Source organism: Penicillium cinerascens (assembly GCF_028974065.1).
Source record: "Penicillium cinerascens strain IBT 15544 chromosome Unknown contig_5_segment0_segment0, whole genome shotgun sequence".
Classification (NCBI taxonomy): domain Eukaryota; kingdom Fungi; phylum Ascomycota; class Eurotiomycetes; order Eurotiales; family Aspergillaceae; genus Penicillium; species Penicillium cinerascens.
In genome coordinates, this window is record NW_026695294.1 from 2,962,918 (window position 1) to 2,989,971 (window position 27,054).

Here is a 27,054-nt window from a genome sequence, read left to right on the forward strand (position 1 = left end):
CTTCTAAACAATCTCATAGTTCCGCGGGGATATTTCTCACTACCGAATCTGTTTCAACCCCACATCTATTATACTCTCCTCCACACCAGCAGATCGACAGCGGGTCCCCCACCCATCAATTGTCGAACATGTCCTACAACAAGCCCGTACGCCACCCTCACCCCCGATCTCTCACTTCGCTTCGAGTCGGTGTATACTAATCTCTCTCTAGACTAGCCCGCCCCCATCCTACGCAGGACAGCAGTCCTTTAACCAGCCCTCCGCCTTCCCGGGCTCCCCGCCGCCGCAGGGTCAGGGCGCCGCAAACGATTACTACGGAGGCGGCCAGGGCTACTACCAGCAGCAGGGATATCCCCAGCAGCAAGGGTATCCCCCACAGCAAGGATATCCTCAACAGGGCTACTACGGCCAGCAAAACCAGATGTACTATCCGCCGCAGCAGGGATATCCCCCTCAGCAGGGCTACTACGCCGGTGGCCAGAACCGTGGTGGATCTGGCACCGGCGGCCTTTGCGCCGGTATCATGGCCGCAATGGCATGCTGCTGCTGCTTGGATCTCCTCTTCTAAACGTGCTACTCCGTCAGAGAGCACTCACCTGAACCAGGCAACCTTGCCTGTACCGAGGTGCTACGATGCAGCTCGACCCTTACACATGCGACAGACGACAGAATTTCTACTTGGGGGATTGGCGCATTCAGGGGACCCTGAATTGGCTGTGTGGCCTTGTTTTGTGAACCGTCGTTTCCGAGATCTTGGATTGGGACTCGGATTTGGATTATTTTGACTTTCTTTGCTTAAACCGAACGTGGGGTTGGTTGGTTTCCCGCTCCTAAGTATTCTTAGCTTTCATCTGTTATTATTGGCGCAAAAAACAGGACCTGGCGTTGAGGACTCCGTCCTGGGTTGTCGTACTAGCTCAATTGTACAATCTACTCTTTTTCTTTCGGCTCAGCCAGACGTTTCTTTCCATCTTAAATCATAATCCGTATTCATGAACAGACTGCCGTATTGGCAGACATAGCATCGTAGTGCACAATATTATAAGACATAACACATAAGTAGGGTATCGCAGATGCAAAAATGAAGACGAGAACTCCCAACCAAAGAAAACCGAGCATAATTTCCAAATGAAAACATGAAGCATCAGTAGAAACTACCACGCGAGCTTCCACCACCACCATACTCGTGAGGATCGACCCTGCGAATCCCAGACCGATAACTCTTCGGCCTACGTGGCGGTGACATAGTCGACAACCCCGAAGACTCCTCCTCAACGACCTCGATAAAATCACGAGACTCGTGGGTTGTTTCCGTCTCGGTCGTAGACTCCTCAACGACGACGCGATCGCGGTCACGCCGCGGCCGCCGGCGGTAATCCCGCTCCTCGACAACTTCGATCACTTCGCTGCGGCTTCGCGATGGTGTGCGCCGGCTGCGTACAACCACTTCTTCGTCGGTGATTGAGGATCCACCGCGCGCCAAGCCGCCCGGGTTCAAGGCCATAAAGGTCAGGTATAGTAAAAGACAGACGCCGCCCACGGTGCCGAGGACGATGCCTACGACTACGCCGGGTCTAGGGCCGGAGTTTAGGCTCGCGTATGTGGCGGGAATGGAGATGGTGGTGTAGCGTTTTTGGAGGTGGGAGGAGAGTATTCTTTCATCGAAGGCGAAGGGGGATGATGCGGCTTTTGTCGCGTCGAGGTCTGCCCCTGGTAGTGGGAGGGCGTTCATGGTGTTGGTCTCTGTCTGGGGTGGGGACGGTCAAGCGGAGTGAGACGTGGGGTTGTGAGTTGCGGGTCGTGGAATGTAGGTGCTCGCGTGGAGCGGTGTGGTACAAGATTCAGATGGCATGGATTTGAGGAGAAACGGTGTTGAGGTGAGAATGAAGAAAAGCAGAAAGCAGAAAGCAGAAAGCAAGGGCTGGGGTCAGCGGTGGCTGGGTGGCTGGGGATCTGCACGTCGCTGTGGATCCGCGTGTACTTGCTGCGATGGAACCCGATCGCTTTCTTCTGGATTTGTTAGTATTGGGGTTTAAGTATATGACAAGACTGGATTTCGTCTCGCAATTACGGTGTCTAAACTCTCCATAGATGCTTCCTATGTATTGTTTACTTCCATGGTCCGTGGAAAGAGGCAGTCATCTTGGTCCGACAAGGACACACACATCAGGATTGATCGTAGATATAGATTTCGGGGGAACAACTGCATTTCGATCTGAATTCGATTGGTAAAAGATCCCATCTACATCTGCGCTTCGGAAGCACCCCGATGTCTACGATCTGGGATACGGTGGAGAAAGTCCATATCTCGGAGCCCCACTGATAACGGGCAATTTCACGGGAGGGCCATCCTGATGTATCTATGTGGACAAAACTCTGAATTCGGCCCCAAGATGCACTCCAGCGGACTCTGTGCGCAACGGCGTTGGAGCTTATCAGGTGCTAGTTGACGGCAGGGTCATTCACCAGCGTGAGTATACGGCCGTCAAAGTTGTTTTGGGGGACGAGGTCTAAATAGGATCCTACCCTCCTGATTGGCTTGATGAGATGGAATATGGCATTGGGCAAGCTACATTCTACATTTTCTGAATTAGAGATCACACCGTTGGAGGAGAAGATGTATACCTGAGATATCCTGGAAGCAGGCACATTGGTCAGGAGGTCTGGCGTCGACGGTATCTACTATTATTACAGATGAGAGACATGACGCTCCTAGACCTGTGTTTTCGACGCTGCAATCACATTCGTCCTCGTTTTGTTTGGCCTGATCTTTTTTTGGGGCAGTCTCTGAGGCATTTTCTAAGGTGTCGTGTTTTCACCGTTGGGAGGCATTGGAGCGAGGCGTTCATTTCTATTGCTGGGGAAGCGCGAGAAGCGGCAGTTTCCACATCTATACCAAGATCAGATCCCAAGTTCGGATCCCAGAGGCGGGTTATGGAACAAGTTACGGCAGTACCCATTTGCCCGGACGGCGCAGTTGACTGATGCAATGAAGCCAGCGCCCCGGCCCTCATCTTCACCCTCCTCTTCACTTCCCATCCCCAGATCCCACGCATCTTTACTTCACTACAATCCTCAACCATCACAAATCTTTAACTGTATCACGACCAACTTGTCTCAAAGGCATTATGGCTCCAACCAACGGCACCCCGAAGAAGGGTACTCCAAGCAAGGCCACCTCCGCCAAGGGAACCCCGAGAAAGGCCACCCCAAAGAGAAACAAGACTCGATCCAAGGTGACCGTGGCTGATCTTTCGAGCAAGAGCACCGAAGCCATCACTTTCCTTTGGATTCTCCTTCAGGCAGAACTGAAGAATAAACCCAACAACGCTGTGAGTCCCCCGAAGATGACTCGAATATCCGCTTCAACTGTACTAACAAAATTCCTTGCAGCCGGAATACAAGGCCGTGACCGATGCCCTCGGAATCACTAAGAATGCTGCGTGTCTTCGCTATTATCGCATCAGAGATGCCTTTGCAAACGATGCCGAGTCCGACCAGGACCACGAGGAGGGGGATGTCCAGGAGGATTGCCCCAAGAAGCAATCGAAAAGCCCCAAGATCAAGAATGAAGCTGAGTCCGAGATCCCTACGGTCATGGATGTAGAAGAGACTGTCGGCCCTCGTGTCAAAATTGAGGAGTTTGACGTACCCTATGTTCAGATGGAGGTGGAGGATGATTTCGAGGTTTGATGGAATTCGGGTCAGCTATCTGAGGGCAGCGGTATCATTTTTGAAACTGCTAATTTCCAGAGCTCGTGAAAAGAACTGAACATGTTAATGAGGAGCATGAGCGGAATATCTTCAAGTACATTAATTCCTGGAATATCAGTCAAAAAGGCAAATCAAAGCACGGTCCATCATTATCCCGACTAGATGCAACCTTTTCCAAACCAGGTCGAGTCATTTCACGTCGTATCATACCAGCCAACTCATTTTGGCCCTCAATGGTCGTGACAGTCGCACGTCTTCTCATTGGAACTCTTGCCTCCTGTTCCGTATCCGATGCTTGACTTGTTGGCGTCTCCTGCCTTGTTTCCTCGCGTGTCAACTGATCCCCCGTCTGCTGTGAAATCGCCGCTACAATACGTTCCTGCAGAGCTTCTTCTTCCACTTCTTGCTTGAGCACGGCGTAATGGGATCGGCGATACATTTCGAACTTATGGGCGCACCAGGACTAGTTACTATAATTATGCTTAGCGATACGCGAGCAAACACGCTAGCCGTCTCCCTCTCATCCTGTCATTTGGCGTCTTTCGAGATGGCTGAAAATAATTGAGAAGCATGTCTTGTGATGGAGAAGGCTACCTCTGAAATCAATTGAGGCGTATGTACATTCCTCCTCTCTGCTCAACTAGCCGTGCACAATCCCATTCAATAAGCTCCCCGGCGAGGCTGGTACTTGGGCTGCTCCACCGACTCGATATCACCCAAGGCAGTAAGCACAGGAGTAGTGTTTACTAGCTCCAAGCTATCCAGCTTAGCACCGTTATCTTCCTGGGCCCACAAGCTCAATGCAATCCAGTTGGTTCCCCGGTAGTTCAGAATACCCTCAGGAACGGGATAGCTCGTCTCCGGGCCAATGTTGTTCACGTACTTGCCATACTGGTATCCATTAACAAACAGCTGGGCACGGTACGCAGAGGGCGGCGAGGTGGTGTTGCCAAAGTTGAAGTACAGCGGGACATCCCAGCCCTTGGGCAGATCCAAATCGAAACTTGCGCTGTAGAACCGGATACCCGCCCTAGACAGTCCGTCCAATGGGCTGCTGGAGTCCCATTTCTGGGATGGTGGCTGTGGCTGGTGGAATCCTTGACGCTCGGCGTAGAGACCACCCTCATTGAGGGAACCACGAACCTTATCCCGGTAGTCTTCGCCGCCCAGGTTACCGGTCAGTTTCCAGGTGATGGCGCTGGCAGACTGCCCGGAGAGCTCATAGTCAAGAATACCACGGGGGTCCTTCATCTCATCCGAACCCACGGTCCAATTCTCGTCCAGACCCATGTTGTCAATGACCACTGTGATGACATAGGACTTGCCGGGTTTCAGGTTCGGTAGCGTGTAGGTTGCGTTATAGTTGCTGTCCGCGTCGATGCCGGCCCATGAGCCCACGTAGGTCTCATTGATCCACACCGAGCTGCCGAATGCCGTGCCGCCTTGGGTGCGCACGAAGAACGTTTTCTCCTTGCCATTGGCGACAAAGTGACCCCGATAGATGAGAGTTCCGGTGTTGAAACCATAGTCGGAGGAATACAGCGAGGTTGGTGTGTTCAGTGGGTTTTTGACACTGTTGTTTGTGTAGGGGTGGTTGGCCACGGTCCAGCGAGAATCGTCATACGAGTTCTGGATCTCGGGGAGAGTGTCCAGGGACTTCCACTTCAGGTCCTTAAGGGAGGGAAGCTGGATCTTCGGTGCGGTGTACTCGACACTAGTCGACCAGATGCCGTTCTTGTCTACCGTGACCTCAGCCTTATTGCCGTTGATGACAAGGTTCTTGGCATTGGAAGGAGCACCAATAACCTCAACCGAAGTCGTGGCGTTGAAGTCGGCGGTGAGGTGAAGGTCACTTCCCTGCAGGTATGCAGTTCGCACGAGATATCCAGCCTTGACGATGACCGATGAGGCGGTGTTCTCGTCAGATGCAAATCCGGGGGTGGTGCCCTTGGCCGGCACCTGGGGCACCCAGTAGTTGTAGGCAGAGTTACGGTCTAGATGTTGTCAGTGACTGATTTTCAAATTGAGCTGGCTCATCTCTTTCAAGCGTACCAAGCAGAAGAATCTTCAAATCGCCAACCTGGATGATGCGGCGCGTCGATGAAACATCCCAGCCAATAACAACCGCACTGTCCTTCTTTTTGGAGGTAATGCTGGAGGAAGATCCCTCGACGACGGAGACATCTGCCTTGGTGGAGACAGCAAGCTCGTGGTGCTCATCAGGGCCACCATAAACGACAAGATACTTCTCATTTCCGACTTTCTTCCAGGTGAAGACTTCGGCAGTCGAGTAGAGAATGTTAGTGCCAGCAACATCGTAATCAACGACGTGGATCTTTGAGTCACGACCGCTGAGGGTCAAGCTTCCTCCCAGCTGAGGAATTGTCAGACGGCCAGCGCTAGTGGGAACTTGAAGCTTATAGTCGACCGAGTTTTGACTTGAGTAATCAGTGTGGCGGACCACAAAGAACGAGGAGGCCGAGCTGTTGTTACCCAACAAGGGTGTCACGGTCAAATCGGCAGTGTTGGTGTAGGTCGAGGTAGTTGAGTTTCCAGGCGTTGCCACCAGGTATGACGGGGATACCTTGGCGAAGTTTCCAAGCAACTTGAGCTCGCTGTACTTCTCGCGAGTCACGTTGCGAGATTCGGTGATTACCGAGCCATAGTCATATGAGGTGTATCCGCCGGGGTGACCCAGGTTGCCCCAGTTTGTACCACCAAAGATCTATTCAGAGTTAGCCTTGATCGACTTCAACCGAAAGGAATTCACGCACCATGTACAGGTTCATGAAAGCAACACCGAAGCTAAAGTCATTCTTGTAGAAGACACGCTCGAATTCGCTGTTCAGAAGCTCAGCGCAAGCCGCAAAGCTGCTTCCTCCCCAGGGATCAAATGATCCGCCTTGGAACTGCAATGCGTTAGATAACATCTCCTTTTTATGGACCGCAACATACCTCAACCAGAGAGTATGGTGTCGTCGGGCTCTGTTCCAAATGAAGCTGACGGAAGTTGGTTGGAAGATCACCGCTGGGCCATGTCGAGGGATTAGCGCAATCGAATCCCAGAGGGTAGCTATCATGACCGTAGATATCGACGGCTCCTTCGCCAGAACCGGGGGCGTTGTGTCCATCGGGAGCGGCATCATTGTTGATTAGAGGGACAACGATACCACCGTTACGAGCTTGATCCTCGACGTACTGCATATAGCTGGGATCGGGGAAGTCGGTGTCGCCACAACAAGCTCCACTGTACTCGTTCTCCGGCTGGAAAAGAATGACAGGTCCGCCATTTGTGATTTGAGCTTTGGCAATAGTCGCAGTGACATGAGACATATAACTTTACAAAGCATTAGATTCCTTGGGCCTCAAGATTCCTCTACATTTGAGAGATCATACTTATCGGTCGCTTTCAAATAGTCGGGGGCAGTTGTTCGCAGCGTGCCTTTGATACGTTGCAACCAGCCCGGGAAGCCACCTCCAGAAGCCTCGGCATTGATATAGGGACCAGGGCGAGCCAACAGGTAAATCCCAGCCTCCTTGGCAGCGTCGAAGAATGGGTCGAGATCGAAAATGCCATCAGCGCGGTACTCACCAGGCTTGCCCTCAACGAGCGCCCAATCGACGTAGAATGAGACGCAATTGAATCCAAGGGCCTTGACCTTCTGGAAGATATCAATATAGAGCGTCGAAACGGGTAGTCTGCAATAAATTCCATTAGATGCGATCTTTGTTATTCAATCGAGAATTCCGAACACCTACCGGAAAGGGTGGAATTCGCCGCTAAACAGCATCAGTCTCTCGCCATTGATGAACAAGGAGTGTTCATCCCAAGTCACCTAGATCCACCACCATCAGTGCTAGTCGGAACCAGCCAATGCAAGTACCACATACATATTTCTGCGATTGGGCCCGCTTCATAGCATCTGGGTGTTCACGGATAGTAAGTCCACCCAGCTTATGGCTCAAAGCAGCACCCGCAGCCTGAGCCGCCAAGTAGGCTACAGCCCAGGTAGACAAGAACTTCATGATGAGCTTAGTCTCAGTGGGCAAAGAAGGGCAGCCTGAAAAACCACATTCCAGGGATCGGCGCCCTTTCATATACTGCCGGACTGAAGGCGATTGACCAGCAAATTAAACAACGACCGGCTGGAATGCCGTATACTCTGAGGCCCAATACCGAGAGCGCGCCAATTTTCCTTGGTCCTTCGGCCTTTTACCTCCACGGTCTCCTGTCATCTCGTCATCGACAGGGACAGCAGGGCGGGGGAATCCAATCTAAGGCCCCAACGATACTCCCTTCGTGCATGAATCTCATGTGGTACAGCAAGTCCGTCGCAGGATTAGTGGAGGTGCTGCCCATGCAGGGAAAGCGAAGTGAAGATCCCCTAGCTCTAGGTCCTGCGGGGTTTCCACCGCAATTTTTCCACTTATTGTATGGTCGCTTTTTGAATTTGCCAAGGGTCTGGTGAGACATGTGCAATGAGTATGCTAGCGCCCCTGAGGAAGTTTATGGTTGCTCTTTCTTGCTGTTGTGCCTTGTGCCTGGACACGATACTATGTCCCTCGTCATTAACATGAATACCCGGATAATTATTTCCATAACCTATTTGAAACATGTGCATCTCCCAGTTCATTCATACCAATTAATTGAATGTCTAATCACTAGATTAATAGAAAGCAAGCCTACCCTGCGAGGAACAGGCTTCCAGTCCTGAATTCAGCCGACAACGACCGATGATTCTCCGGGGGAATTTTACGATGCAGATCCTGCAGAGCTCGGTTAATGTCTGATGCGACCCCGAGGTCCTACCTTACTGTAGCTGTCTGGATCTAGTGTACTTCGGTTTAGTGCACCCCGTAGCCTCAAAATGGGTAAATCGAGATTGCTTTTAATACATTCGGTAAGCGTGTGCCGCCCCTAATTGAAATCATGAATATAAAGGTCGATAATTCTTATATCTCCAAGTTCCTAGACCGTCGTGTTGAAACGGTCCTCCTCATCGCCGTCTTTCGTGTACGTCTCGCGTGTGTCCATCTGCAGCTGCTCATCCTGGCCAACTTGGGCGTTCTCGTGCATCAGCGCAACATCCTCGGCATCGGCGGTGGACTCGACTGCAGGTGTCAGGCCACCAGCAGGACGCTGCTTGTCTGTCTTGTTAATGAGCGGGCTGCTGTCGTTGAAGATGCGCAGCAACATGGCACGGCGCTCTTCCTTGGGAAGCATCAGGTTCAGGGAGTGAAGAGAGCGCCAGAGAGGCAGAACCATACGCTCGCTGTAAAAGTCAGTTAGAAATTTATATGAACGCTGGTGGGGATTGAGTTCGATAACATACGTGAGGCCACCTTCCTTTCCGTTGGGTTCAATGTGCAAGATGCTGCAGCCCATGGGGATATCCTTGACGCGCTCGCCGATCTCGCCCAGCTTCTTCCAACCATCGCCATCTATTCTAGGGAACATCTCCACGAGGAGTGTGTGCAGAGTCTCTCGCTCGGTGAGAGTTACAGCCCGGGCAGGGCCCAGGAAGGGCGAGATGATCTTCAGGCCATCGGTCTGAATGCGCCAGCGGCAGACATTCTCCCGCTGGGCATCCTGCTTCACAAACATCTTCACACCACAGTGAACGAACTTCAAGCCCTGACGCTCGTTCATGGTAAGGATGTCGCGAGCCAGAGCACTGGTGTAGTAGACGGTTCTTGTCGGGGTGCCTTCGGCATTGCGCACCATGAAACGGTCACGAGGGAAGCGCTCGGACACCTCGTAGAACTTGTAAATAGGCTCGAGCTCTGGGTGGTTGCCATCAAGGTACTTGAAGGGCTCCTCCTGAACAACCTTCTTCTTCTTAGGCAGCTCAGATGGAACCGGGCCGGGCTGCGAAGGAGTCGCAGTAGTGGCAGGAGTGCTGTCGCTGGGGGTGTCAACCTGCTCCATTTCCATTGAGGGCGCAGGTCGGTGGACTGGACGGTCGCCAATCAGAGCCTCAGTGCCATCGCCGAGCTTAACCTTCTTAGCGGGAAGCTCTTCCTCCAAGTCGTCAGCGTCACGCTTCACATGAGTGACAGCGTCGGTGGAATCAAGAGTAGCAGAGTAAGGAAGCTGGTGAACGGCTTCAGCGACGGAAGCGTTCTTCGCAACCTCAGCATCAGCCTCCTTGTCGGGGACGACCAGATCATCCAATGCCTCCAGCTTCTGATAAGGCTCTCCATTGCTGTTCTTGCGAGCATCCAGCTCTGAAGCAAGAGCCGCAACCGACGCCTTAGGGACAGTGTTAGTAGTGTCCTCCGGCTTGGCGCGGATCTCAGAAAGCTTCTCAATAACAGTGATGAAGAAACCGCCAGTGTCCTGCATGTGGGGGTAAACACGCATGCAGTGTTCGAGCGGGAGGTCCGCATTTTCTCCAGTCGGCGGGAACATGCCCTCGGACAGTCTGGCCAGACCATTGATCCCCTCCTTCTCGATCTGTTCCTGAACATCCTTCCAGCTGTCCCAGATACGACCTTCGCGGTCCATCACCTTCCAGCTGCGAGCTCCGGCTGCCCGCTTGAGGCCGGGCAACTCTTTGCTGCAGTCGAGGATCTTAACATTGGCAGAGCCACCACAGCGCGCAATGGCACTGGCAACAACGGCCTCGTTCTCAACAGGGTTGAGACTGCAAGTGGAGTAGACAACACGTCCACCGACCTTCAGCATTTGGAGCGCGCGGACCAAGATCCGGGCCTGGGTAACGTGGAGTCCAATAGCATTGGCAGGGTTCCACTCTCTCCAGACACCATAGTTCTTCCGAGCAGTACCATCGCCAGAGCAAGGAACATCGGCAAGGATGCGGTCAAACTTCAAGTACCGGTTCTTCTTTCCATCAAGAGAAGGAAGCTTGATAGAGGGGTACATGGTAGCATCGTGGTTGGTAACAATCAGATTGGGCGACGCGAGGCGCTTCATCTGGTGAATCAACATGTGAGCACGCTTGTAGTCGCTGTCGTTGGCAATCAAGAGGCCAGTAGTGCGGCCATCGTCGTTCAGACCCTCCGGGCCCAAGGGCTCCGGTCCGGCAGTGCCTTCCTTGACCTGCTTAGCAGCGTCCACCATGGAGTCCTCCTCTCCAGCATGGATCAGCTCCATCAGCTGAGCGGACTTGCTTCCAGGTGCAGCACACATGTCCAGAACGGTCATTCCGGGGCGAGCATCGATAACAAGAGGAGGAATCATGCTGACAACCTCCTGGCGACTGATGTTTCCGACATCGGTCTCGGCAACGAGGAACTTCTGGAAATTGGCGAAGGGAGCGAAACGGCGAATAACTTGTTTCGGGGTGGACATCGACCAGGCAAGCTGATCGGGGTACCACGAGACCGGCCGAGGCGGTTCCACGAATTCGTCCTCATACTTGATGGAGGTGATTTCGGGGATGTAAAAGTCCTTGAGACGCTCCTGAACAGCAAGCGCATGTCTAGAATACAATGCGACAATTAGACTCATCCAAAATGGCCCAGGAAGAAGTTGTAATTCGAATGCGAAAATATGAAAACTTACCCTCGCGAGCCCGTGAAGCGGAAGCTGTTGGGGAGATCCCGGCGCATATAGTCCCAGAAAGTCTCCAGCTCCTCCTCTGGGATGATGCCCGATTCGGTGTAGTAGCGTTCCATCTTCGCATTGTTCCGGCTGATGTCCTGCCAGTTATTGCGCGAACGGCCGCCGCCGCCGCCGCCGCCGCCGCCTCCTCCACGGCCTCCACGGTTAAACTGTGAAAGGAAAAGGCAAATTAGCATGACTGGCACGTCAATTAGAATGTCAAATCACCCTGGCTTACCTTTCTGCCACCTCGTTTGCCCATTGTGAATGTAGCTTTGCTGAGAGATGCAGTCAAAATCGTCTCCAAAAAAATGCCCGTCGGATCACTTATGTAAGCTTGTCGTGGGGCTGATACTGCGGCTTATCACCGCCAAAGACATTAGGTTGAGAGCAATGCGATGACGGCCTCAGTGTGGTTTTTGGTTTGACTAGATAGCCGATTGCATTTTGTGTAAATGACATGGCCTACATATCAACTGAAGCTGTTGAAATTATATACGGAACAATACTATTGAAACACAGTTGAGGATTTTTGACTGGGAGACAAAAGAAACAAAGGAGATAAGTTTGGTCTGCCACACCCGCGGCGACAGACTATATAGTCTACTATGGCAAACCATTAATTGCTATTTCACACACAAATCAGGGTCTAACTGAAACCCAAGGCAATGATTGATAGTACATTCAAACCACACCCACCCGAGCCCGAAAAGTCCGAGCATCAGATGACCGTCTAAAAATCAGCAGCAGTTTTACGACAGGTTGCGAGACATGTCGTTACGGATGCGCTGGTAGTCGAGGATACCCTCAATGCTGCCGACGGCGCTCATGGCGACGTCCTGGTCCCACAGCTTGCGGGTGGCGAAGTCCATAACATCCTTCTCGGTGATCTGGCTGACGGTACGCTCGATGTCCTCAGCGCTGAGACGGCGACCGGTGGTAATGATCTGGCGGCCAATGTCCTCAGCAACGGCGGTGGTGCCGTCGAGGGACAGGAGAATGGAAGCCTTGAGCTGGGCCTTGGCGCGCTCGACCTCGGCGGAGGAGACGCTGTTGCAGAGGCGAGACCACTCCCGGAGGGTGAAGTGGATCAGGTCGTCGAGCTGAGTCAGGTTCTCAGACACAAGGTAGATACCCCAAAGACTGTAACGAGAATAAATAGTCAGTTATCTGCTTCATTTTGAGTGTTTAGATTGCACAACTTACCCAGTGTCGCTGTAGCTAGTGGAGAAGCTCATGAAGCTGTTGGCGAGGTGGTGGTGGCTGACGTGGGAGCTGAGCTTGCTGCCGAGGAAGGGAGACTGGCCCATAGCACGGTCCCAGTTGCCGACGATGGCCTGGGCAACGAGAGCGGTGAAGTAGTCATCATCCTTCCAGCTGACACCCTCGACGGCAAGGGCGATGTGAGCGGAGGGGATAGTGTCATCACGAAGACGGACCTCGGAGCCAATGAACTCGGGGGTGCGCTTCTGCTCGGCGGTCAGGGCCAGAGCAGCAGAGGTCGGGGGCTTGTTGGGGAGACCGCCGAAGTGCTCCTCGGCGAGGCGGACGAGCTGTTCGTGGGGGGTACCACCGGCACCGACCAGGACCATGCGGTCAGCGGTGTAGTTGGTCTTGATGTAGTCGGTCAGGTTGTCCCGGGAGATGGTCTGGATGTTCTCCTTGGGGCCGAGGATGGTGCGACCGAGGGGCTGGCCCTGGTAAGCGGTGGCGTGGAGGTGATCGAAAACAACTTCCTCGAGCTGCTTGTCAACCTCCTCCTGCTCGCGCAGGATCACATCGCGCTCACGCTCGATAGCGGCGGGCTCCAGCTTGGAGTTCTGGAGGATATCGGAGAGGATGTCGACGGCCTTGGGAACATCGTTGTTGAATGCCTTGGCGTAGTAGACGGTGTTCTCGCGCTGCATGGTTCGTTAGTGTTGTTCCGATAGAGGCATGGGTTGGGTTTTCCGGCCATACCGAGGTGTAGGCGTTCAGGTGAGCGCCCATGTTCTCAATCTCGAGTTCCAATTGGTGCTGGGAGCGCTTGTTGGTGCCCTAAAGAATATTGTTAGAGCGTTATCGCATCGACTGGGGATGATCGGAACGGACCTTGAAGGCAAGGTGCTCAAGGAAGTGAGCGGTACCGTTGGTCTTGTCAGTCTCTGACCGGGAACCGGCATCGATCCAAACACCGACGGTGGAGGTCTGGGCCCATGGCGAGTGGTCGGTAGCAATCTAGGACGTGTCAGTGAGGCTGCGACGCAATTGATCGGGTCTGCAAGGCGTACGGTGAATCCGTTGGAGAGGGTGGTCGACTGGGTGGTGGACGGCAGAACCGGGGAGGCAAAGCCTCGCTTCACGGGCTGGATGGACTTGAGGGCCGCACGGCTCCGGAGAGCCTGGTGCAGGTTGAAAGCCAGTCGGCGGGAAGCCATTGCGGACAACTGGAGTGGGTGGGAGGGGGAAGGGGGGATGGAGAGAAGAGCTGGACTCGCCCTGAGGTTGAAGTTCGGAAGTCAAATTGTTCGCCCAGCTCGCCAGCCAATCACATGATTCGCTTTTCCAAATGACCCATTTCGTCCCGATTACTTCCATGCGCCCTCGCAATTGACGACAATTACCCTTGTTGTTTCGATTTTGCGGTTAACTCTCGTTTTTTTTTATTTTGAACTTCATCCTTGATCGTGCAATACCATAATGAACCATTATCTAGTGCGAACTATCCGCCCACCCCGGACTCACTCCCTCCGAAGTCTCTCCCTTTCATACAAATCGGCTGGCAAACTGTCTAATATTCTCCGTCATGGAAATATCAGCAGAGAACCCAAGCTTGAACGCGCGATCGGTCGAGAACTGAGGAGTCCACGACTGCACGATTTTGTCGGTAGCCGCGTCGTACTTCTCCTCCACCAGCGCCCGTCGTTCCTTGCCACCAATTGCCTCCAAGGCATCCAACATCTCCTGGACACTAACCTTCAAACCAGGAAGGTTGACCGACCGCGACTCGCCGAACGCTTCTTTTGGAATATCGCGCGCGTGGACTAGGTTCTTGATGATGGTATGCGGCGAGCAGATCCACATCTCGGTCTCTTTGCCCACAGGCAGAATTGCCTTCTTGCCATGGAATGGCTCACGGATAATATCACTGGCGAAGCTGCTTGCAGCCTGGGTAGGCGCTCCGGCTCGAACGGTCACTGTCGGCAGTCGCACGCATCGGCCGTCCAGGAATCCTCGTCGGGAGTAGTCGTTCAAGAGCGTCTCGACAATGAGCTTCTGCGATCCGTAGGAGGACGAGGGAACGGGCGGGAAGTTGGTCTCATCAATGACAAAGCCCGGCGGTGCAGGGCCGTAGACTGCCAGTGACGATGTGAAGACCACCTTCACTCCAGGCATGGTGGCACGTAGTCTGTCAAGGATGTATCGCGTAGCGTCGAGGTTAACTCGGATGCCCAGCTCGAAGTTGGCTTCGGAGCCACTAGACATGATTCCATGCAGGAGGTATACAGTCTCGTATTGGTGAGCGGAGCTGATCAGATTGTCCACCTCTTTAGGAGATGTCAAGTCGGCGCGGATGCATGTCAAGCGACTGGCGTGCTCTTTCGCCGCCTCGGGGACGGCGGGTTCGACGACATCGGTGATTGTCACAGTAGTTGAAGCTGGTGTGTTTGCAAGGAAGGAAGCAGCCAGTTCCTGTCCGACGTAGCCGCCGGCGCCAGTGATGAGAATGGACATGTTGTATGCAATTGGGATGGATCGATTATTCAATAACGACAGCAATGAGATGAGAGTATCAAAGTAGTATCAATTCGGATGTATTAAAAAGCCACCCGGGCAGACATTCGGGCGGAACGCCGATTCTTGTCCTTCATCAAGTTATAGCCGTCGTCCAGAACCCCCGCGGGGCTGCAGCGGAGAACAATCCCTTCCCCCACGCTCCGTCATTCGGGCTAATTCCGAGTCAATTACTATGAAATTACTATGGCTGGCATCGCCGACGCTGAATCTCGGTGAGGGATTCCGATTGCCGAGCCACCCACGTCGTTGGTCGAGGAACACGGGGGAAGTCCGAGGGTCGTGGGATGACCATGGATAACTATGTGATGGCCGGGAAAAGCTTGGGTTCGGGCAATCACAGCCAGTCTCCAGCTGACATTGGTTATAACCCGTCCTAATCCCCTAAGATACTGTTGATATCTAGAGGTAGTCCCCTGTGCCGCAGGCTATTAAGATGACACGGTTGATCAAGGTGAACACTTGGAGTGTCGAGGTAATATACCTTACCCTGCTTCTTGAAAGGATCTTTTGCACATGAGCAACTTGAACAGCTTACCTAGCTCGTTTCAGCTTTTTGCAGCACCTGAGGGCAATCGGCGCTACATACTCGAGCGTGGTTTCAGGCAACATCCACAGCATCGACTCTACAGACACATAAATGACATTCCAGTGTGTGCATTTTATTCCAGAATATGGAATCTAGATTTTGTGACGCAAGCAATCGTACATGGGCAGAGAAAACCAGTCACAATGGGAAGAACAGTGGATACATCGCAGAACACGAGACGCCGTATAAAAAAAAGGGAAACGGAGCATCAGAAGAAAGACATGACGAAGAATTAAGCATCCCGTTTATGAGCGGGAGTAGATACCACCGACGACACAGTGGTCACGCTCGAAGGGCTCGAGGGTCAGCTGCTCCTTGGGCTTGATCTTCTCCTCACGCATCTTCTGGACCTCACGAGCAAAGACAACGTCGGCTGCGGCCGTGCTGTCGATACAGTTGGCCTTGATGGAGATAACGGCACCACCGCCATCCTTCAGGAACATATGGGCGTTGAGACCAACGATACGGGCCTGATCAGGCTGGGCAACGTCGGCAAAGATGACATCAACCATGGGCACGAGCATGCGGTAGCGGAGAGGGTGGCGGGCATCCTCAACGATGGGGATAACGTTGGTGCGGTGAGTGGCCATGCCAATCAGGTCACGGCCAGAGCGGTGAGAGAACTCAACGGCGTAGACGTTACCGGTAGGGCCGACAATATCAGCGACGTGAGAGACGGAGGTACCGCTGGCAGCACCGAGGTAGAGAACCTTGGCACCGGGCTTCATGTAGATGTTGTCCATACCACCCAGGATACCGGCAGCCAGCTTGGAACGGAAGGGGTTCCACACACGGTACTCGACCTTGGTGACGGTGCCGTCCTCAACGGCGGGGGCCTCGACAGAGATACGCTTCTCGCCGTAGACGGCCTCGCCGGGGGTCAAGTTCTTGGTGACAAGCAGATCCTCCTTACCACCACGGGCAACGAAGACACCAGCGTGACGGTGGGGCTCCTGTGTAGAAAATCAAAGGTCAGTGACTGGATTCCCTTATACTGTCGACATCTTGAGACTTACGATGATAACCTTAGCACCACCACGGGCACCGGCAGCACCGCCGCGGCCACCGCGAGGAGCACCACGGCCTCCACGGGGGGCACCACGGCCACCACCGCGGCCACCGCGGCCGCGATCACCACCGCCACGACCACCACGACCACCGAAGCCACCTTCAGAAAATAAAAACCCGATCAGCAACTGAAGATCACCAAGTACTTACAGACAATTCTTCTGGTAGTCATATAGCAAGCATTTTCACAAGCTCTGGCCATCCAAGTAGACTTCTGTATTTTCGAAAAGATTGGAGTACAAACCTCGACCACCTCCGCGGCCACCGCGGTCACCACCACCGAATCCACCACGTCCACCACGTCCAGGGGGACCACCACGGCCTCGAGGAGTGAAACCCATTGTTATTTGAGGTGCTGGTTTAGTTGGGTTGAGTAAAGAGTCGAAAGAGTTTGGAATTGAGCTTTGGAGTGCTCAAGCCGAGTGCTGTCGAAAAATTGGGGACGGTCTCGGAAAGAGATCGACTCGAATATAAGAGAAAAGAACTCAGTAATGTGAAATCACCAAGTCAAGCAGCTGGTGTAGGATTGACCAGAGATACTTTGTCGCGTGCGGGTCAGAACCGGTGCTGCTCGTTGATGCGGTCGAGATTTTTTTGCGCCTGCTGGATCTTTCAGAAAATCAGAAAAGCGCTAGTCCTTGTTAGGGTTAGCGTCTTCCTTTGGGAGTTGGTTGCTTATGTCATCTGGGTCGGACATAGCGAGATCACGTGGTGTCTATGAGCCCTGCATTTTACTATATGGCATTGAACAGTTTTGTCTGGAGAAACTCTCGCGGTACTCCTTTTATTAACGCACTAAAAATCCAGAAACAATTGGTTATCATAAACAGAATACTGAATGAACCAGTCTGACAATTCCTCCCGTCATATCCACCCGGCAATTGTGTTCGCCTATGTACAGCACAGTGAAACCCCATTAATTTCCATAGAAATAGTAGTTTGCAGAATATTGGACCTCAAAAGTGGATGGCAGCCCCTCACATGTCTTTGGTGGGGATCCAGATGCAGTGTTGACTCGATAGACACTCTTGTACTTGCCAATGGTACCAGTGGTTGTTGTGAGGTACAACCAGTCAACGGCACCGTTTTCACCCTTGGCTGCGTCTGAAGGTGCATCAAGTTGATCCTGCTTCTTGGTCATGGCAATCCCATATTGCTTGAGCTTTGTGGTATCCAGATTAAATTCCGGGGTGGTGGAGTCGTAGAAGAAGTGGTGTCCCATCAGCTGAAGATTGGCTGGGGGGAATGCAGCATATTCGTTTGTCGGCATAGCGATCCTGTAGGCAATGTTGGGGAGCATTGCCATGAGGTCTGGGTAGTTGGCAGCAATGCATGTGGCATCGTAGAGGTTGGCCACAGCCCCAATGGCCACCGGGGCGGATTTAGATGTGGAATCGGCACACGTATAGTTCTGGGTGTAATGAGTAATAGTAAATCAGGTTGAGACTAGTATACATACTTGTGTGCCCCTTCCAAGTGCAGCATACATGGGTGTGACCCCATCAGGGCTGGGAAAACTCGAGGCGAAAGAGGGTAGCGAGATCTTGGATGTGTCGCAGGTGGTGGACGGTGTCAAATCGTGTCTCGCACTGTCGATGTATTCGCTGACTTTGCCGTAGAATTCTGCTAGTTCATCGGAAAATTCGTAGGCATTGTTGAAGAAGGTTGATGGAGCAGCAGCTGATACTGCCACCATCGAGAGTAGGACCAGTGCCAGACGCATGGCTGAAAGTGTTCTATGGTCGAAGGTATAGGAGTGAAGAAGGGGTTTTGAGGGTGAGGCTTTGTGAAAATACTAATAGGTAAACTTTGAGCAGCACCAGGCCGTTCGTAATGCTGATTGAGAGGGAAATTAAAAGAAAGGAACGACAATGGGATGGATTGGCTTGAGGATTATGAATGCCGGGCCAGGGAGCACCGGTACATATAGAGTCGGTGCCGATTGCGATCTTGCACGAATTCAAGCCTACATCTCAAAGATAGTAACACTGGGCTAACTTGAAACCATATTGATTCTATAAAAATAAGTGATCGATGCACGCTGCAAGTACTAGCAGGGATCACGATCTCACCGCGCGCGTTTATTGGTGCAGAGAGCGCCCAGTGCTGCCGCCCCGGCCTCTTCACGACCTAATTCGCTCTATCCTCAAAACAACTTTCGCCGGATCGAGATACCTATGGCGCTAAGCAAAACAGCCGGCTTCGTTGGGCGGCACTATGAAGGAGGCTCGCTTACAAGGGGGCCACCCAATGCAGAGACCCTCCCTAATTCTCCGGGCTATTAATAAATCGGTCCCCGACTAGCTCACCGTGTGTGGTGGGCGGTTAGATGTGCATTATGACTTGCCACTGTGGGTTAGCGTGCAGAATCGGGACTTAAGTAGCCTCCCTGACTAACCTGGGCGGCTGGGAGGGACCAGAGCGAGTTGCCAATCGACGTGTTCGATATTTCATTGGATGCACCTGAAGGCTGATTTGTTGCAAGTAGAGCTGTCTTTCATTCGAGCAGCCACCCGAACAATCACTGTGGGGAGGCTCGGTGTGAGCTTTCCTCCACATTGTGGTTGTTCTCCCTCCCATTTGCCGCTTCTGGCTCTGCCCGAGCGGATTACAATCACTGGGCGCGAAGTCAACGCTATCAACGCCATCTTACGCAATGTGACTTTTCGAGGCAGCCACTTTACCTATTTTTGTCGGATGATCCAGTCCACTTGTTTTGTGGTGTTTGTACCCGATCGAATTAATGCTTGAAGCCTCGCGGTGACATTCCATATATATTTCGTGAGGGGTAAGTGGCAATGGATCATCACACTAACCATAATGACATTAGCCTGACAATTGGTAGCACTTGAAATATTCCACTTAACTAAAAACCGAGAAGAACTTATATTAATTCCTCACTAGGACTGGAGAAGTTTCATCCCATTAAACCACCGAAAGCAAATAACTGATGTGGTCCGGTTCAAACACACAACAATGTTTTGCTCATTTAGCTTTAATTTCAGACGTTCTCCAACAAGAAGCCCGGGTGGTCTAGTGGTATGATTCGCGCTTAGGGTTAAACCTAGGCACTCCTGCGCGAGGTCCCGCGTTCGATCCGCGGCTCGGGCCTTCTTCATTTTTTGTCGCTCAACCGTTTCTATTGACTGTGGGGGGCTCTGCTTTTTCCTTTTGAAGAATAGGATCATGCACATTAGTTAAATCAGCAGGCCATCATCACAAGAACCGTAGACTGTACTGAGGGGGAAGTGTGCTGTTTCTACAGCCATGTGACCCCCAAACCACCCACCACCCACTCCTCCTTGATATAATCAGACTGCCTACCCCTTTTCCTATCTATAGATAAGATGACTGAGCCATTAAGCTGCCAAAGCGAAGTCACAAATCCTGTAAATGTCCTGCCAATCCTGCATTGATCTACGAGAACCTCGTTTCACCGTATCATCATGTGCTATCGGCGTTCACTAAAAATACCAGGTAGTGAAGTAACTCATTCAAGTCTGATGCAAATGTCTTAGTTACTTCATAGGTGCTAATAGACTATACACCCTGGCTAGCCAGGAGCCCACGAACAAGAAATGCAGAGCTAGACTAGGACCGTCTGCCAGAGCGGCCCACTCACTCTCAACGCCAAAAATCGATGACCAGCCATGATACAAAGGAAAGACATCAAAACTCCATATCCATAGCTCTCGCTGTTCAAACAACAAAACTGGTCATCTGCCCCGCAATATTAGATTCCAGGGGTTCACCCTGCATGGTTAAAACCTTCCGGCTGCCAATCGTCACCATGCAGCTGGCTGCTGCCACTGCTAGATCCATCCCCACGACTGCCATATGCTGCCGCTGCGGCGCTGCCCACAACACTCATAGCACTATGCTTCTCGATTTCCATCGTGCTCATCATGTATAGCACTACAAAGAGAAGAACGTGTAAAGCAAAGCAATACCCTGCGAACAGGTTTCGACTGGTTCGGTTGGCCATGATAATGCGAGTAAGCGAGAATACAATCCGCTCGGGAAGGCTCATGCGCTTGTATGCACGAGCCGATTCTCTGCCCCTGAAGGCAGCGAATGGCGAGATCCGTGCCTCGTAGGCATTTTGATAACGGTCGAGGGAAAGGCCCGAAGGAGTTTCGGATGAGCTGTAGACAGATGTCGAGCTAGGTGCGTTCGCATATGACGATGCTGACGTGGATGCTCCCTGGCCGCGACTGTATGTGGAAACATACCGAGTCTTCTCGTATAGGCCCAGGTTGTCCTTCTGAAGAGATGCAACCTCTGACCGGAGAGACTTGACGGTGCTATACGTCTTGGATAGCTCTTCTTCGAGCTCCGCGTTCTTCTTTTTGAAGCGATCGCGCTGTGCTTGGATCATAGGAAGAAGACCAGAGCCGCCTCCCACGGCCTCACCTGCACGGATAGCATCCATCGTATTTGAAGATGCGGCACTCTGGTCGAAGCCGGATATGATCGACGAGGTGGGAGATGCTGCACCCCGACGGGATGAGTGTGGGTACCTCGAGGTGTAAGTACCCGCAGTGGACATGGCCGACGATGGGAATGCATTGGCTGCCTCTTGCTGTACTTGAAGCAAATCGTTTTCCAGGGTTGTTGACAGTCCTCGAGACTTTTCAAGTTCGCTCTTTGTTGTCGCAAGCTCACCACGCATTGTCTCAAGCTGGTTTTGAATATCGCGAGTCGACACTCGCAAGACTGCAAGCTCGTCGTTCAGCTTTTTGTTGCGGGCAAGCAGAAGTTGCTCAAGAGAATTTTTCTCCTTAGATTTGGTGGCATCACCATTCGTACCAGCCGCATCATTCTGCGCCATCGCCTCTCCATCATCCTCATCGTCACCAGCCATCAACTCAATCGACTTAATCATCTCCAACTCTCGACGAATATCTTCGTAGTCAGCACACTTATCGAGACGCGAGCGCAGCTCGTTCCTCTCGGCCGTGGCTTTAGTGGCAGCTCTCTCCGCCTGAAGGAGCTTGGCTTCCCACGAGTGTCGGGTCGAGTCCTTGTCAAAGCGTGCGGCATCCAGTTTCCGTAACAAGGAGGAGTTTTCGGACTGAAGACGTTGATATTCGGGATCATCTTCAACAGAGATCGGTCGATCAGGGTTCGAATGTGATACCGCCTGGGCCAATTCCAGCCGTAGTTGCTCATTGCGTGCCTCCACATCAGCCAACCTCAGGCTGGTTTTCTCCAAATCAGCTGAAACAAGTTCCAACTCGGCGGCGGTGGCACCACTGCGGGCTTCCTCGTTCTCGTCATTCCCACCCATCCGCTGAGAAACTTCATAGCTTGCTTTGAGCTCCTTTATCAAACGATCCTGATTTTCTAACTTCTCTTCCAAGCTCTTCTCTTTGGCCTCCCAGTTATTCCTCTTTTCCGTCAGGACTGCTTCCCAAGACGATTCGATCTCCTTGGCTCTGGACTCTTGGTTTTCCTCGAGATTTTTCCTTGCAGCACGCTCCTCCTGAAGGCGTTTCTCGCTTTCCTCCTGTTGCTTTGTGAGACGGTCGACAGATTGCTGCAATTGGTCGCGTTCCGAGGTGAGTTTCGGGACCGTGTCTTCGGATAGAGCAAGAGAATCGACGGAAGCTTCAAGGAGAGGGTAGGGATCGGGTGCCTCGGATAGAGAAGAATATAATTGCAGGAACGAGGACGAGGACGTTTTGCCTTGGTTAGTCAAGACGTCGATAAAGGACTGATAGGCTTTCAATAGCCCCTTGAATTCCGACAATTTCGCCTGCTCCTCAAGTTTCTTGAAGTCCTTGGTTTTCTGAGCCAGGTCCTTTCTCTGTACCAGAGAGTCCCGCTGCTGTTCAACGATATCGGAGGCGGTTGCATCAAGTTTGGCAATGGTGCTGGCAAGGTCAATTCCTAATCGAATGTTGTCAGTCGCGTGCTACTAGAAAATCTCCTATTCATGTCAGAGCCGGGCTTCCTACCTCGCCAGGCTGCAATGGCACGCTGGAACTTGTTTGTCTCTTCGGACAGCTTGCTGTCAATGGGCTCAGGTTGGCTCTCACGCCGCTCCTGGGCAGCAAGGCCCTCAGTAATGGCGAAGGAATCCATGTACAGCGTCAGCCTAAGGGGTCTGCACGGTCACCCCACACCAAATCGCAATCCGCCAAAGGAAAGATGGGGAACTGCGCGGAGTTGGAGATCAGGACACGCGGCGCGCGACGGGCCGAAGTTGATCCGCAATGTATGCACCCTGTCGTTGCAAATAACAAGTAAATAATGATTTTATGAATTAGATAGACTGGACACAGAATGGGTTTCAAATAAAGAACTAAGTTTTGATAAGTCCAAATGTCCCGACCGTTGCGTGGAATTTCATCCCGTTCCTGATTTAGCGGCCCCTGAAGCTTCGGCCCCAGACACCTGACCGCCTTCCAGCCATCTCCTATGCTGGCGGGGATACACCACCTGCAAGCTAGCCACCATGGCATCGGATTACGGAGTTGGTCCTCGCAAGAGGCGGAGGATCGGTCCTCCTGGGACCGATCCTTACGTCTTGCGGTCGCTCTTTGAAAATGTACCGCTGGCAACCGAGGACAACTCCGACGTTTACATCACCTGTGTCGAGTACTGGGGTAAGCTATCCCGACGCGGATGGCGGCCTTCGACACGAAAACCTTTGCTGACCCCGATTTTATAGAGGAAAATCTGTACATTGGCACTTCTGCGGCAGAGATCTTGCACTTTGTTTGCCTTCCTGCCGCTTCCGACGAACCCAACGAGCCTACCTTTATACTGGCATCGCGACTGCCTATTCCATTCCTAAATGCCCCCTCGGACAGCGACCAGCAAGGTGTTCAAGAGATCCTTGTACTCTCCTCGGTGAATAAAGCTTGTGTTCTCTGCAATGGAACTGTCACCTTCTACATGCTCCCGGAGCTTAGCCCAGCTTGGAACACCAAGGTCAATCACTGCCGCTGGATCGGTGGTCTGGATCTCAACCGGGGCTCGGAGCCTGAGAATGATCCAGTGGTAATGATTGCTGTACAGAATAGGATACTGCTGGTTCAGATCGGAGATGAGGCGAAAAGCATTAAGAAGATTGGTTTCCCCGGTTGCTTAGTCGCAGCACGCAGAGGTACAATTGCATGTGCCGCTGATGGGCACTCATATTCACTCCTGGAGGTGGAACACCAGCAAAAGATTCCTCTTTTCCCTATATCCTCCTCGAACGAAGTATTCGAGTCCGGACAGGTGGAAGATATAATGCTTGGACCCCAAACGCCTTTGAAACGGTCTCCTTCTTCCTCATACCCAAGCTCTCCTCCAAGTGACCCTCATGCGCATGCAAGAAGCACCAGTTTGAATAACTTTGTGGGCATGCTACAGCCGAATACGCAAACGCCTCAGCGGGAGAGGTCACCGGGAACACCAGACCCTTTTGCATCTTCGGGGACCCCTCGACGATCAAGCTCCGAAGAACGAGAAGATGACAACGACAACGACAACGACAACAAAAGAAACCAGAAGATCTCGGAGAATGCAGAAACGCAAGCTTCACCTCCCGCTAGCTTAAAGCCACTACCGCCCATACCGGCGAAGACAGTCACCAAGCAGCTCCTGCCTCATGTGGTGTCTCCGACCCCCTCCGAATTCCTTTTGGTGACCGGAACGGAGGAAACGGAACCAGGTGTAGGCATGTTTGTAGACTTGGATGGTGAAGTTGTGCGAGGCACCATCAGCTTCCATCGATACCCCAAGTCAGTGGCGATCGATGCTGGCGAAGATGACCAATCCCTTCAACCAAGCGAAGACGCCAAGGTGGAGTATGTTATTGCTGTTATCGAATTTCACGATGACGAGCCACGAACCCGACTGGAGATTCAACGATGGGATGACGATCCTGCGGAGATCGAAAGGCAGAGGAGATGGCTCGACATACCCTCTCCCGGCGATATCAAGTCAGCCAAAGTCGGGCTTCGGCGCACAATCAGCCCGAGCCATCTCGAGCTCGATGATGTAGGAAAGCTTCTACGAATGGTCCGCCTCAAAACTCCGCTGCTGCCTCCCCATGTATCTGCGGCAGATCCGAGAACACAAGCATCCATCGAGCATTTGCAAAAGGAGAAGGAGCTTTTTGAATCTCAAGAATTGACCGACTCAGAAGGATCCAAGAAAGGAGTGAAAGACTGGGAGACCCAGCGAAATGCCGAAGAAGAGAAATTTGCACATGGACTGGGTAAACTCCAGAGCAGTTTCATCATTTGGTCGGGCTCCCAAATATGGCGCCTAATTAAGAATCCTTTTGTTGTTCGGCTCGAAGATGCTCTGCAGAAGGCCCAACAAACAAATGAGAGCGGCCACATGACTTTGCAAAGGAATTCCATTATGGAGTTGATGCTTTCTATCCAGGACCTTGAGCCTAGGACCGAGTCTGAATTCATCGGCTTAGGTTATGCGAAGCAAAAAGCCTGTTTGCTCCTGTATGGAGATCTGCTTTCCATGCAGCCGAAGAACCGTGGAGACCCCATGATTAACAATACCGAGCAAGCGCTACTGGCAGGTAATCTGGATCCCCGACTTGCTCTCCTATTCATTCCTTTGCTCCGATGTGAGATCCTACAGGGGCCTCAGGGTATGTGGATTCCTGCTGGGCTAGCAAGTATTGTCAAGAAGTATCTCCAGCAAGTCGAAAAGGCGAGCTATGAGATATCCGGGCCTGCTGTTGCTCACAGCTCATTGCTGCATATGGTGAAGCGTTTCCTTTTCTCGTGGCAACAGAAGAGAGGATATGGTAGTATTCCCGATGAGACATACGTATTGGACAGCACTGATGCTGCCTTGCTACATTTGCTCCTGGAGCAAGACACCCACTTGAAAGCTCAGCAATATGCACCGTCGCCTATCCGCACCGAGCTGAACAAGCTCGTCGACAACTGGAAGGGGAACTTTGAGAGGGCAGTGCAGTTGCTGGAGCAGTACAAACGACTCTACATCCTGAGCCGTCTGTATCAAAGCCGAAAGATGTCCCGCAATGTGCTCAACACATGGCGGAGAATCGTCGACGGAGAAGCTGATGCCGGCGGAGAAGTCAGCGCCGAGGGTGTCGAGGCACAGATGCGAAAATATTTGGTGAAGATCAAGGATTCCCAACTGGTGGAAGAATACGGCGCCTGGCTCGCAGGTCGGAATCCAGCCCTGGGTATTCAAGTGTTTGCAGACAACTCCAGCCGAGTGCGACTGGATCCCGCGGACGTGGTGACTTTGCTCAAGGAACGTGCACCCAACGCAGTCCAATTCTACCTGGAGCATCTGGTCTTCGCCAAAAACTACACCCAGTACGCCGATGATCTCATTACCTACTACCTGGATGAAGTGCTTTCGGTGCTCGAATCTTCCTCAGCCGCACGGGAATCTCTCTCGGAATCCTACTCCACGTATCGGGCCCTGCGTCCCCCTAAGCCCACATACCTGAACTTCATCACTGAAAATACGCCGAGAGACCCCTGGTGGCAGTCTCGACTCCGTCTGCTTCAGCTGCTAAGCGGCACCTCCGGAACACAATTCTCATCCACTGCCCTTCCTTCCGGGATCACGTATTCCATACCCAACGTGCTTTCCCGCATCGAACCCTTCCAGGACGAACTTGTCTCCGAAAGCATCATTCTCGACGGCCTGCAGGGGCACCATCGCGCAGCCCTGCGACTGCTGACACACGGCCTGGGCGACTACGACTCTGCGATCCGTTATTGTCTTTTCGGTGGTCCCCGCAGCTCTATCTCGTCGGACGGTGCGCAGCCTGAGCTTGCTGGCCACGACCTGCAGTCCACTCTTTTCCGTCATCTGCTGGACGAGTTCCTACAGATTCAAGACTTGTCAGACCGCATCGAGCGCACGAGCGACCTGCTCGCTCGGTTTTCGGCCTGGTTTGATGTGCGCGAGGTGCTCGATCTTGTTCCGGAAGATTGGAGCGTGGATATTTTGGGCGAATTCTTTGTTCGTGTTTTCCGTAACCTCGTCTCGCAGACTCGAGAGGCACGCATTGAGCGGGCCCTTAGCGCTGGTCTCAACCTGCGCGTCGGCGTGGAATATACGGATAGCATGGAGAAAGCGGGAGCCTGGGTGGAGGATGGAGAAGGTGTGCGGCGATTGAAGGACGGCAAGGCCCAGCCAGGTTCCTCGCCACGAGATGATGCTACAGGGGACGATGATGAGTTTGGCGACGTGGTCACTGCGTCCGGGGAAGTGGGCCAGTAGATCACTTGAACCTTGTTTGTACAGAGCTATGTGCTGGCGTTGTCATCTATGATACCTTAACAATTACCATTACTGTTTGATACTCCCGGTGTTCATCTTGGAATGGTTT

At 52.6% G+C, this 27,054-nt stretch overlaps 11 protein-coding genes across 11 annotated transcripts; 3 read left to right on the forward strand and 8 right to left on the reverse strand.

The window, feature by feature from the left end:
• Positions 1 to 128: 128 nt before the first annotated feature.
• Positions 129 to 568, forward strand: N7498_005587 (uncharacterized protein; the record flags this gene model as incomplete). Its single annotated transcript, XM_058452649.1, has 2 exons — positions 129 to 146; positions 212 to 568. 2 exons carry the CDS (start codon positions 129 to 131, stop codon positions 566 to 568), a joined length of 375 nt encoding a protein of 124 aa, XP_058309187.1.
• A 576-nt stretch (positions 569 to 1,144) lies between these two features.
• On the reverse strand, positions 1,145 to 1,732 carry N7498_005588 (uncharacterized protein; the record flags this gene model as incomplete). Its single annotated transcript, XM_058452650.1, has 1 exon — positions 1,145 to 1,732. One exon carries the CDS (start codon positions 1,730 to 1,732, stop codon positions 1,145 to 1,147), a length of 588 nt encoding a protein of 195 aa, XP_058309188.1.
• A 1,396-nt stretch (positions 1,733 to 3,128) lies between these two features.
• N7498_005589 (uncharacterized protein) lies at positions 3,129 to 3,693 on the forward strand (the record flags this gene model as incomplete). The annotated part of the gene is made up of 2 exons (XM_058452651.1): positions 3,129 to 3,332; positions 3,394 to 3,693. 2 exons carry the CDS (start codon positions 3,129 to 3,131, stop codon positions 3,691 to 3,693), a joined length of 504 nt encoding a protein of 167 aa, XP_058309189.1.
• A 681-nt stretch (positions 3,694 to 4,374) lies between these two features.
• On the reverse strand, positions 4,375 to 7,740 carry N7498_005590 (glycoside hydrolase family 35 protein; the record flags this gene model as incomplete). Its single annotated transcript, XM_058452652.1, has 7 exons — positions 4,375 to 5,708; positions 5,767 to 6,439; positions 6,489 to 6,623; positions 6,670 to 7,051; positions 7,111 to 7,413; positions 7,474 to 7,550; positions 7,606 to 7,740. The coding sequence occupies 7 exons, from the start codon at positions 7,738 to 7,740 to the stop codon at positions 4,375 to 4,377; spliced, it is 3,039 nt and encodes a 1,012-aa protein (XP_058309190.1).
• A 943-nt stretch (positions 7,741 to 8,683) lies between these two features.
• On the reverse strand, positions 8,684 to 11,543 carry N7498_005591 (tRNA (cytosine-C5-)-methyltransferase; the record flags this gene model as incomplete). The annotated part of the gene is made up of 4 exons (XM_058452653.1): positions 8,684 to 8,987; positions 9,048 to 11,159; positions 11,243 to 11,451; positions 11,520 to 11,543. 4 exons carry the CDS (start codon positions 11,541 to 11,543, stop codon positions 8,684 to 8,686), a joined length of 2,649 nt encoding a protein of 882 aa, XP_058309191.1.
• Positions 11,544 to 12,033: 490 nt separating this feature from the next.
• Positions 12,034 to 13,698, reverse strand: N7498_005592 (mitochondrial processing peptidase; the record flags this gene model as incomplete). The annotated part of the gene is made up of 5 exons (XM_058452654.1): positions 12,034 to 12,424; positions 12,488 to 13,182; positions 13,241 to 13,318; positions 13,373 to 13,498; positions 13,552 to 13,698. The coding sequence occupies 5 exons, from the start codon at positions 13,696 to 13,698 to the stop codon at positions 12,034 to 12,036; spliced, it is 1,437 nt and encodes a 478-aa protein (XP_058309192.1).
• A 328-nt stretch (positions 13,699 to 14,026) lies between these two features.
• On the reverse strand, positions 14,027 to 14,995 carry N7498_005593 (SDR family oxidoreductase; the record flags this gene model as incomplete). Its single annotated transcript, XM_058452655.1, has 1 exon — positions 14,027 to 14,995. One exon carries the CDS (start codon positions 14,993 to 14,995, stop codon positions 14,027 to 14,029), a length of 969 nt encoding a protein of 322 aa, XP_058309193.1.
• An 894-nt stretch (positions 14,996 to 15,889) lies between these two features.
• Positions 15,890 to 17,158, reverse strand: N7498_005594 (rRNA 2'-O-methyltransferase fibrillarin family protein; the record flags this gene model as incomplete). Its single annotated transcript, XM_058452656.1, has 3 exons — positions 16,957 to 17,158; positions 16,661 to 16,812; positions 15,890 to 16,597 (listed from the first exon to the last, which is right to left on the reverse strand). The coding sequence occupies exons 1-3, from the start codon at positions 17,051 to 17,053 to the stop codon at positions 15,890 to 15,892; spliced, it is 957 nt and encodes a 318-aa protein (XP_058309194.1). The 5' UTR covers positions 17,054 to 17,158.
• Positions 17,159 to 17,628: 470 nt separating this feature from the next.
• N7498_005595 (uncharacterized protein) lies at positions 17,629 to 18,435 on the reverse strand (the record flags this gene model as incomplete). Its single annotated transcript, XM_058452657.1, has 2 exons — positions 17,629 to 18,123; positions 18,172 to 18,435. 2 exons carry the CDS (start codon positions 18,433 to 18,435, stop codon positions 17,629 to 17,631), a joined length of 759 nt encoding a protein of 252 aa, XP_058309195.1.
• A 2,025-nt stretch (positions 18,436 to 20,460) lies between these two features.
• N7498_005596 (CCAAT displacement transcription factor COY1) lies at positions 20,461 to 22,799 on the reverse strand (the record flags this gene model as incomplete). Its single annotated transcript, XM_058452658.1, has 2 exons — positions 20,461 to 22,604; positions 22,673 to 22,799. The coding sequence occupies 2 exons, from the start codon at positions 22,797 to 22,799 to the stop codon at positions 20,461 to 20,463; spliced, it is 2,271 nt and encodes a 756-aa protein (XP_058309196.1).
• A 373-nt stretch (positions 22,800 to 23,172) lies between these two features.
• On the forward strand, positions 23,173 to 26,945 carry N7498_005597 (uncharacterized protein; the record flags this gene model as incomplete). The annotated part of the gene is made up of 2 exons (XM_058452659.1): positions 23,173 to 23,323; positions 23,389 to 26,945. 2 exons carry the CDS (start codon positions 23,173 to 23,175, stop codon positions 26,943 to 26,945), a joined length of 3,708 nt encoding a protein of 1,235 aa, XP_058309197.1.
• Between the last annotated feature and the right edge of the window lie 109 nt (positions 26,946 to 27,054).